Raw genomic sequence first — 12,018 nt, 5'->3', positions numbered from 1 at the left:
TTTTATGGATTCTGAACAACATGGTATGTATTTAATAATAATAATATAAAGATTAATTTAGATAAAGTATTATGTTGTTTTTTTTTTGGGAAAAACAATGAATCATCAAAAAAACTATTTTTTTTTAATTCTTTAGAAATTAGTTTTTTTGTTATAGTGTCGGGCGAGGTCGGCCTATGAATTATTTTTCTTAGTAAACTACATGGTTTCTACTTAACATATAAAAAAGTGCGTTAAAAAAAGTTGGTCAGTTGCATAAAATGAGTACTGCTTTATTTTTTTTTAATTAAATACTGAAATCCTGCTGAATTATTCTACGTATATAGATGGTATAAGGGGCTCTATCGGAGCCGGTGTGAAAATTGGACAATGGGCGTGGCACCGATCACTTTCTGGTGAAATCCCATATCTCGGGACCCGACTGACCGATTTCGACAAAATTTGAAGCGTAACTCTATGAAAATGAACGCAATCGGACTACAACCACGCCTACGTCTCATATAACACAATTTAAAATTCCATTTGATTCTTTCATTTTCAAGTATACAAATAAAGAACTAATTAGTATAACGAAATAAAATTTTGCGGTGATAATTCCCTTAAAGTAAGCCACCTTTTGACCAATAATTGTCTAAATCCAACAAAAACTGTTCAAGCCTTTAGGTACCGAATATGTGGGCCCGATACCAATAGTTAACTTAGTTTGACCGAAAATATCGTTCAATGTGTGAGATATAAAATTGAAATTCACACAAAATCCTTTTCTGACAATAGTATTTCATTGTGTCAAAAATGGGTTGAATCGAGTCAATACTTTCCTGAGCTCCCATATACCTAATAAAAAGATTTTAGAACTTTTACGTCACTTTATGTTGGATATATCCGCCAATATTTGAGTCAAGTCTCAATGAAAATTGCAGGACATATTTTATTCATAACAGGGTATCTTTGCGCCTAAAATAGAAACAATTGTGCGAAAACTTACGCCTCCAACACAACCCCCACCTATACAACTATTACCAAGATTTTCGGGCATCCACTTGACCTTGCTCCATATGATTGCTGATTGTATGTAAGATACCTAAATGAAACCGAGGTAACATTTTTTTGAGTATGTTGGCATATTAGTAGTAAGTGGGATGAGCAAAAATAGATAAAATCTGGTCGGCACCCTTCTCAAATATATTCAATATAAAATGTTCGGTTGCACCCGAACTTAGTCTTTTCTTACTTGTTTTATTATAATATATTGCATTATTATATTAAATCATGCATTTTTATTAATTTTCATTCATAAAATCACTTTAATAAATTTTGTCCGGTTTTTGAGACCAAATGCTCCCATGTGTGTCGTAGCGAGTCGTATTAGCTGTGGAAGTGAAGGTTGATTGCAGCGCGCGACGGTTGTCGGAACGAATTGTTGTCGAAATTTAAGGATCACGTCTGATCCAATATAACGTAAAAGCGTTTGAACACTGTATCGTAAAAAGGGTGTAAACTTGATGACGATGTGGCGCTTAGGCGCGCAGACGAAACGAAAATATAGGCACGGATGTGTAAAACGAAGTTTGTCTGTTTTCCCGTTGCCCATCCTTTTTGTTGAGAGCACACAGCCAAAATCACAAAGGACTGGCTTAAAAAAGAAAAAATAAATGTTTTGGATTAGCCAGCGTTAAGCCCTGACCTTAATCCAATAGAAAACTTATGTAGCGATGTTAACCTTAAAATTGCTCCTAAAAATTTTACAAATTTTGAGGATTTATGGGAAGGTATTAAGGAAGCTTGGTACTCCATCCCAAAGAAGAGCTGCGAGAAGCTTGTAGAAAATATGGTATGCGGATGTGATGCTATAATTGAAAATCTGGAATATAGAACCAAGTGTTAGACACGTAAGCATATTAAGGCACCAAATCGTTGATTCAATTTCACTAATTTCACATGAATTTTGCAGGTTTGGTAAAATGTGCTATTTGAGTGACCAAGCATTTTATAGGGAGTTCAAGTTTTTCCATAAATACCAATTATTCGTGAATTTCTCTTTGCTATTTCTACTTAAATGGATAAATTAATAAACAAGTAATCATATTTTAAGCTCTTTTTACTCTTTTAAAGATGTTTGTCAATTGTATTAGCTCTTATTGCTTCCTATGACTAAGTGTTCTAATTGCGTGACCACGGCTGCATATGTATATATGTATGTACATATGTATACAAATGATCAGGAGGACGAGACAAGTTGAAATCCGGGTAACCATCTGTCTGTCCGGCCGTGCAAACTATAACTTACCTTTATTGGTAAGAACATAACTAGTTTATTAATCAAAACAGTAAATAACAAATATATTTGAATTATTTTAGAGTCCATTCCTACCGGGATAAACACTGGATCGAAAAAAGAATCAACTGCGCCAAGCCCAAGCCCTTCATTGAAAAAAAACGCATAATTAATCATTTGTGTTTAGTATACGCCTGTCTTTCTGAAGAAGCTAAATTCGACGATTTTTATGATGAGCGAAATTATTCAACAAAGACGTTCCATTTTTTTTGGGTGCGGAATCAAATTTCTGATGCCGAAACGTTCAGAATATTGGAAAAGCTTTCGGTGATAATTGTTTGTGCGCGAGCAAGTGGTTTGATTAGAACTAATTATTCAAAAGGGGGTCACGAAAGCGTTGACGACGAACCACGTCCAGGACGGGCATCAACATCAACCGATGATCAAGAAGTCAATAAAATAAAGGAATTGGTGCTTGAGAATCGACGATCAACTGGCATCGTTGGAATATCGGAAGGATCAGTGGAAACTATTGTGAATGATCATTTGGGTCTAAGAAAAGTCGTATTATTACTGGCGATGAGTCTTGGAAAAAAAAAACACGTAAAACAGGTCAAGAATCAAGGCTACATATGTTAACAGTTTTCATCGATTATCGAGGTGTGATGCACACCGAATTCCTTCCGATCGGCAATACTATATGAGAATCAAGGCTATGTTAACAGTTTTCATCGATTACCGAGGTGTGATGCACTCTGAATTCCTTCTGATCGGCAATACTATATGAGTGTTATGCGTAGTGTGCGCGAAGATATTCGTACAATGAGATCGGAATTATGAGCCGTTAACTCTTGATTTTTGCACCACGATAATGCACCGTCGCATACTGCATTGATTCTTCGTTAGTTTTTCGCCAACTGTTCCACCGTATTCACCTGATTTAGCTCCGTGTGACTTTTGGCTATTCAGCAAAATCAAGTCGAGGATTGGAAAAAATGTTGGCAGAATTGTATTGCGGCCAATGGAGACTACTTTGATGTGGACGACATAGATTTTGAAGAATAAATTAAGAATTTTAAAATTATGAACAAAGTTTTATTATTTTTTGCTCATAGTGGTAGTCCTGACTTGCCTCCGAATGACTTTTATTATTGCCGTAAATAAAAAGTAAAATAAAAGGTCGACGTTTTTCGACACCTGAAACCGTGGTCAATGCGTCCAGAACGCACGCTTTATATGTATGTAGATGCCTCAATCCCAGTGGCAAAAAATGCTTCTATAATTGGTTCAAGTTCATTCAACAGTGTATAAATCTCAATTGGAAATATTAAAAAAACACTGAAGGCGATTTTCGGTAATAATAATTTGTTTTATTCTCTAACAGCGAAGTATAAAAATTAATCTTTACGTAGGATAGTTGAAGTTTAATTATAACATTACAACACACTTTTTCAAAGCGTACAAATATCGTTGAAAATGTGCAGAAACTTTTGTTCAATTGGAGTATTTTTAAAACTGTAGAAAAATTTAATACAATAATCGAATTTTATTTTAGCTTAGTCATCATATACTATAGTGAAAATATTCAATTTTTTTAATTTTAAATTCTATTCCCTAGGACGGTCCCGTTGTTCGCATTTTTTAAGTATTTGCTTCCTCGCCAGTGCTATGTTCAAACATAAAAAATTTGTTGGCGTTTCCTGCCCAAATGGCTGTAAAGAAGGGTCTCAACATATTCCGGTTAGTGCTAAAAATCCTTTTGGAGTTGTTACACAAACGAAAGAATATAATATTGGCAATGATGCCCCTGACGAGTATGAATTGAATGAATTTTTACTTTTAATACACATTTAAACATGTTAATTATTTTTCAAACACAGCGCGAGGTTGCTACTGCATCGACATGCCGTTTGTAAAACATTGCCCATTCAATGACTAGGATTCGATACAATCATCGATGTGAGCATGTACTACATAATATTATACTTATTTAAGATAATTGTGCGAAAGTAAGACTTTAATAGCGTTATTTGTTTAATAATTTACGTTAATGTAAAATAAGGATAGTAATTTTGCAGGAATGTGGCTATAAGTAGTACATAAATATAACCAATTCTAAGTACAAAAGGAATTTCCATATAACAATTGTAAATGATTGATTTTACCCAAAATTCTTTTATTAATATTATATTACAGCTTTTATCTATTTACTTATATACACCACGCAAACCTTACCACTACACCTTCTTAATTTTTTTTTTTCAGTCATTTAATTTCATTTACACTATAATTGAAATTAATATTTTATTTTATTGCTTTTGTGTAAGCACAGAAAAGCTAATTTGTATTTTACTTATTACACGTTATAAATTAAAAACTATAATTATAATTAGATAATATAATTTAGTTTACTTCTGTTTACTAAAAACATTAAAAAAGCCAAACTGAAAAAAATCCGAACGAACGAAGAAGACGGAAAAAAATAGAAGAAAATATAGTGGCAAGGTTTGCGTGGCCACGAGTACAGGGGTGGTCTTATAATTAGAAACGACTTTGCTGCATATAGTTTTCTTAATTTATTTTTAAAATTTAGATTGCCACATTAAAAATGTAAATCGGAATTAACAAAGTAACACATTTTATTTGAATTTTACATAAGAAAAACAACAACATTAATTATATTTTTAAGAAAATGAGGTAAACACAAAGAACACCAAATTCAGTTTGGTCATATAATTAGAAACGACAGTAACAACTGAAAAATATTTATATAAAATTGAAAAAACTGTAAAAGTTTTTAGTATTTTGTGGGATACACCTTATTTTTAACAACACTGTCTAGCCTTCGCGGTAAATTTTGAATTAATTGTTGGCATATTTTACAATTCGTCATTATTTCGCGGTTTTTTTGTGCTTAAGATCTCGTTTCACAATTGCCCATAACTTTTCAATTGGATTGAGATCAGGTTTTTGCGGAGGCCAATTCAAAACATCAATATTTGAACCTTGACCTTGAAGTGTGTTTTGGGTCATTATCGTGCTGGAAAATGTAATGGACTGGCATATTCTCTAAGGAAAATGGTTCCATTAAATTCTCCAGAATGCTTTTATATTGATTTTTGTCCATCCCTTGAACACCCACAATTGGGCCAACATCACGAGAGGAAAAGGCTCCCCAAACAATAACAGATCCACCACCGTGTTTTACTGTTTTGCAGTGTGCCTGGGGTTCATGTCTTACATACGATTTTCCGTCGGACTGGAATAAATTGAACTTAGATTCGTTACACCAGAGAACTCTATTCCTGTATTGGGGATTTTTCTTCAGCATTTCCTTTGCAATTCCTAAGCGCTTCTTAATATTTTTTTTGATACAAGCGGTTTTTTTTGCGCAATGCACCCACGCAATCCCGACTCCTGTAAACGCCTTCTTATCGTCCGATCTGAGATTTCTACATTAATTTCTTGTTCAACTTCAGCCTTTATTTTACGCGAAGTCATGAAAGGGTAGTTTTTGCTCGTCCTACAAATTATCCGGAGACTTTCTGTCTTTCATGTCATTTTCTGCGTTCAGGTGGCGTCGCGATCGCGGAAAACAGCTGTTGGTTTCTAACACAGTGATCATAAGCAAAGTATTTTGTTTTTGTGCGTGTCTTCATTACTTAAATCGAGAGTTTTGTGCAAATATGCCGAAGTCGGGTGCAGAAAGGACAAAAACGTGACGGGAGAAAAAACGGGCGAGTGAAGGAATTGATCAGAATAGAAAACGGAAAAAAAAAGTAGAACTGAAATTGAACGAGATAGCAGGGAACGGAGGCAAACACGTGCTAACCTCTTACGTAACAGTGTGGACGATAGTGTAAATAATCCAGAGAATGAACTATTAGCAACGACTTCGACTCATCCCCCTCCTGATTGTGATGTACATAGTGGTGATCGATTACAATATTCAGACTTTAATAAGTTTAAAACTGCACATAAGAACTTTCACCGTGATTTTATAAATAATCCATTCGGTTTTACGTGTTGTGTATGTGATAGATTATGGTTTAAAAATGACTTGAAGACTCTATCCGTTGAAAATGAAATTCGTATTCAACAAAAATTTCCAGAAATCAGAAGTAATAATGAGCTGGCATGCACCAGCTGTCGCCAGGCTTTGAGGAGAGACAAAATTCCAACATTGTCGAAATTGAATGGCTTTGTATATCCCCGATCCCTGCACATCTTCCGAAGTTAGATTTAGTGTCCGAGAGACTCATTTCTCCTAGAATTCCATTTATGCAAATTCGCAGATTGCGTCATGTGCATAGTCAATTTGGAATTTTGGGGCAGGTGATCAATGTTCCAGTGGATGTCAATACAATGGTCAATCACTTGCCCAGGAACTTTGACGACGATCACTGTGTCTACGTTCATATCAAGAGAAAAAAAATTCATCGATCAAGCTACTTGACAAGTTTAATAAACAAGAGAAATATTAAAATATGGCTAAGATGCTTAGTACCGAGTCCATTGTATCAACTGTACGACATCAAAGTTGATGAATCTTTCTTTAATGAGGATTGTGTCGTTCATCATATACCTATACGTGAACTGAGTGAAGGCATCCCCATGGAGAAGAGCCTGTTCGCTCAGCAACACACATTACTCTGGAATGACGATTAATATTTGAGGATTGCTCCTGGAGAAATGAATGTCCCTCACAGTCTATTATTTAATGAGCATGCAGAAGAGTTATCTTTCCCTACTATCTATCTCGGACAATTCCGGCGCTTTAGTGAAGATCTCAACGTGACTCCATTCATGATGGCTACCAGTGAGCTAAGGAGATCTGATCGACGTGGGGTTACACCTCATCATTTACTCTATATGCCAATGAAAATTATGAGGTTTAGAGTTCGTGACAGTCTATCCATAGCTTTTAAACACGTAGGTAAAGACACAAAAATTACACGTGAACAAATTCAATCAGAGGAGTATATAAATCATTGTATAGAAAGCAACTTGGCTTTTCTACGTTGTATCCCTAACTCGACTTGGTATTGGGCTGAAAGAAAGAGAGACTTATTCGCAATGATAAGACAACTCGGAAAACCCACGTTATTCCTAACTATGAGTGCTAATGAAGTTGGTTGGCCCTCATTACTACAATTATCATATAAATTGAAGAATAATGGAGCAGAAGTTATAGAACAAGATGTTCAGGAACTCCATTATATTGAAAAGAGCACACTCATCAATGAAGATGCTGTAACATGTGTCATCTATTTTAATAAGCTCATCAATGTTATAATGAACATACTTCAGTCCAAAAAGTCTTCTCCCTTCGGGAAATATCGTGTTGTTCATTATTTTAAAAGAATTGAATTCCAGCATCGTGGGAGCCCCCATGCACACATTCTGCTATGGCTTGAGAATGCTCCAGCGGATCCAGTAGGTGCTGACCGACTAAAAGCTATTGAACTAGTTGATACATTGATATCAGTGGCCATTTCAGAATCGTAGGGGAACATCAAACTACAGACACATAAGCACACGTTCACATGTTACAAAAAAATAGCTGCGAACGCTCATCAAAAATGCAGATTTGAAGCTCCATTCATGCCATGCAGATACACAACTATACTGACACCAATGCAGAAAAAAGAACCAGGATTCCACACGTATAAACAACATTAAAACACGATAAGAACAAACTTAGAGAACAATGACTATGCTGATATTGATAGTTTCTATCAGGGAAATGGAATACTATCAGATGATTACTACATGAATGTGCTTCGAGCTGGCATCAATCGTCCCAGAGTATTTCTTAAACGTCAACCCATGGAAAAGTGGCATCATCCATTCAACCTGTTCATTTTCAATATTTTGAAATCAAACATGGATGTGCAATTTATCACCGAAGAATACTCATGTGCTGCATACGTAGTGGAATACGTCAATAAAACGAACCGTGGAATTAGCAATCTCCAACGTAACATCACTGAAATATAAATGAACATCCAGAGTTCGATATTGTCGAAATTACTAGGAAAATGAGCGTTGACATGCTAAATACTGTCGAAATTACCAGTCAGGAAGCTGCATGGTACCTTCTGCGTGAACCGATGTCAAAGTCTTCTTCAGTTGTTACCTATATTTCAACAATATGGCCGATCGAAAGACACAGAATTCGAAGAACTCAATGAAATGGATGCTAATGATGATGCAACAAACATATGAAAAGAAAATTGGTTTGACAAGTACGAAAAGAGACCTGAAGAGCTAGAAGATGTCAATTTGGCCCAGTTTGTTGCTCATTACACACTGAATAATCAGGGGAATTGGACACGAAGGAAAGGACCTCGGATTATTCGGTACAGAAACTACGACATGGCTGATGATTTCAATGAATACAAACGGGATATGGTGACTTTGTATACTCCATTCCGAGACGAAGAAAATGAAATTCTTGCAGAAACTAAATTCATACAGATTTACGACGACAACGAAATGTTGATTTTGGTGCGACATAAAGAATTCTCATCGAATTTAGATATCCAGAAAACCATCGAGATATGCCGAGAGTTGTGTCGGGAAGATGAATTAAATCAAGATGATGATGCTGAAGGAGACAACGTAGGTCGCCTTTTTCCTGAAGCAAATCCTTTTCAAGAATTGTATAACGCTGACCACATAATAAACGACGATCTGCGGTTAGCAACACTTAACAAACTGGGTGCTATCGCAAAGAAGAGGGATAATTTAATGTCTAATGAACAATTTTATGAACTAATGAGAATGGCCAATCAGAGGCAGAAAGCACTCCTGATGCATGTGATTGCTAATCTCCTCTCATCAAACCGATCAGCACTCCAAGTTTTCTTCACTGGGCCAGCAGACAATTGATGGTACGACAATCCACACTGCATTGAAAATATCCCTTTCCAAAGTATTACCATTATCAATTGAAGTGGATCAACAGTACAGAATGCTCTTCAAATACGTCCAAGTTATACTCATCGATGATTTCAGTATGGTAGGAGCGGAATTGCTGTCTCAAATTGACGCACAGTTGAAACAAATAACAGGAAATTTTCAAGATAATTTTGGAGGAATGGATATCATTTTCATAGGTGATTTGCGTCAGTTACCTCCAGTGCGTGCTACACACATCTATCAAGCAACAAAACGACGCATAGCAGCACCAACTCTTTGGCGTGACTTGAAGTTCTATGAATTGGATAAAGTCATGAGACAAGCGAATGCTGATTTCTCCTCTTTATTAACTAAAATTGGAAATGGCGAAGAATTGGATCAAGAACAGATACACCTAATCGAATCTCGTTTTTATACAAGAGAGGAAGCAGATCGTCTTTGTCCACATGGAATTCGGCTATATTTGACAAATAATGCTGTAAACGAATACAATTTGACAATTCTTAATTCTGCAGAGAATAAAACAGTCTCAATAGCTACTGATGTATTCACCGGCTGCCATAATGCTGAGCAACAATCATTTGTACGACAAAAATTGCATAAAAACACGGTAATAGACACTGGAGGTCTGCCCTACGAGATAATACTGGTGTTAGATAAATGGTATATAATAACAACCAATCTGGGTCTCGGATGGTTTAGCAAACGGCGCAGTTGGTAAACTAGTTCATATCGAAACTGATGAGGCAGGGGCAGTAGCTCGTGTGTTGCTGGAATTTCCAGATTCACCAAAGACGGGGCAGAAGATCCGGAGAAAAGCTGCTGCGTTCAACCAAGCAAACAACATCAGCCACACGGCAGTTCCCATTGCACGAAGAACTTCTACGACATATTTGAACAATAATAAAACGATTTTCGTCAAAAGAAATCATATGCCATTGGTATCAGCGTATGCTATTACTATCCACAAGTCTCAAGGTGGTACGTTTAATCAAATCGTCTATAATTACGAAAAGACACATTCACAACAACTCCTTTACGTAGCCTTGTCCCGTGTCACAAGTATACAGGGATTGTACATCGTTGCGAAGGATGGAAAGAACAAATTTTATCGTGGACGGAAAAAAGCTCAATCAATGGACAAGCTACAATCAGAATTTAGAAGATTATCAACAAATCCATTGATAACTTTGACTGACATTATCCGAGAGTTCATCAGCAGACCAGGCTTATCAATAACAACCCTCAATTGCCAAAGCTTAGGAGCTCATAGCGGAGATTTGAATGATCCGGTGATTCTACGGTCTAATATATTGATACTTTCAGAGACGTGGAAGGAAAACGATCAAGAAATTGATGTTCCCAATTTTAATTGTGTCGTACAGTTCAAAAGACATAATGTGAGAGCAGGGGGTGTCGCAATACTTTGCAATACTGCTCATGGAATGAACATCATGACACCCAATATGGACCTGAACTTGAAACAACTAGAATCGCTTTCAATTGGGTTGTCATCTGTTGGAAAAATATGTGCAGCTGAATGTCGCACAGAAAGCGGACAGCGGATTATGCTTAGCACTCTATATTTCACCAAATCAGAAGATGGCGAAAATAATAGAGTTTATTCACCTTCACTTGCTGCCGTATACTTCAGTAGGGGCTGCAGAAGTTGGAGTAGAGCTGGACAAAATACCTATGATTCTAGTGGAGATTTTAATGTTAATTTTGCTTCAGAGGATTCCAAGCCATTAATTCAGTTCTTGCAACAGAAATTGTCATTGGAAATGAACAATTCACCAATTGAATCGACTACACGCCATGGTACCACGATCGATGCAGTTTTCTCACGTTACATCGAAAATTTGGAGTCAAGAGTCTTCATTACCTATTTTAGTTACCACAAACCTATCATTTCGTTCATGAAGAGTCTACCAGAAAATGAAGGTGAAGCTGATTGAGATTTAATTCATCATATTTATACTAATATTATTGTATCTTGAAAAAAGTATAATTATTATGATGAATAAATTAATATTTACTATCAAGAAGTGTTTGACACGTGATTAAAATGATTCCTCTCTCTCTAAACATAGAAAATTAAATAATCCTTGCCGATCCAATCATTCAGTTTCACTTCTATCGCGTGTCTCCATGACACGCCTATTTTTTTCAACAATAACGTTCATAGTCTACACCACGAATAACGGGGCATATAATTTACAGTGGGCGTCTTAAAAAAAGTATACAGTGATTTGATTTTTTCTAGCATATCGTTTCCAAATATAAGGCCACCACTGTATATATAAGATGCCCATGTTAATAACAATAATATTTACAGAAGTTTCTATAATTTCAAAACAAAAAAATCTTTAATACGTACACACAAAATATGAAAAAAATAATATAATAATAATTTATGTACTAATACATATACATATATGTATGTATGTATGTACATACGGTGATTCTCACGTCTAACCGGATGCGTGCACTGCTAACGATGACATTTTCGAAGTAAACAAGAAAAAACGTTAACTTCCGCTGCACCGAAACTAATATACCCGTCACAGGTGCATTTCTTTTAGTAACTAAGTGTACAGTTTGTATGAAAGCTATATACTATATTTAACCGATCTGAACATTTTTTTCGGAGATTATATTATTACCTTAAGCAGGAATCCATGTGAAATTTCGTGAAGATACCACGGCAAATGCAAAAGTTTTCCATACCAGCACTAGATTCCAGTCGTTCAGTTTCTATAGCAGCTATATGCTATATAAAGTCTTACTTAAAAAGCCGAATATCTCAAAAAGTATTA

General features: G+C 35.8%; 1 protein-coding gene across 1 annotated transcript; it reads left to right on the top strand.

The window, feature by feature from the left end:
• LOC120769460 lies at positions 1-4,499 on the top strand. Its single transcript, XM_040096471.1, has 3 exons — positions 1-23; positions 3,894-4,089; positions 4,156-4,499. The coding sequence occupies exons 1-3, from the start codon at positions 5-7 to the stop codon at positions 4,208-4,210; spliced, it is 270 nt and encodes an 89-aa protein (XP_039952405.1). The 5' UTR covers positions 1-4; the 3' UTR covers positions 4,211-4,499.
• Positions 4,500-12,018: the final 7,519 nt, after the last annotated feature.

Source organism: Bactrocera tryoni, chromosome 2 (genome assembly GCF_016617805.1).
Source record: "Bactrocera tryoni isolate S06 chromosome 2, CSIRO_BtryS06_freeze2, whole genome shotgun sequence".
NCBI classification, from domain to species: Eukaryota; Metazoa; Arthropoda; class Insecta; order Diptera; family Tephritidae; genus Bactrocera; species Bactrocera tryoni.
This window is presented reverse-complemented; position numbering and strand designations above follow the sequence as displayed.

Bases quoted from the DNA above. Each gene is read 5' to 3' on its own strand.
- LOC120769460 (XM_040096471.1), top strand. The intron at 4,090-4,155 runs GTATGAATTGAA...TTTCAAACACAG, and splicing joins GGCAATGATGCCCCTGACGA to CGCGAGGTTGCTACTGCATC.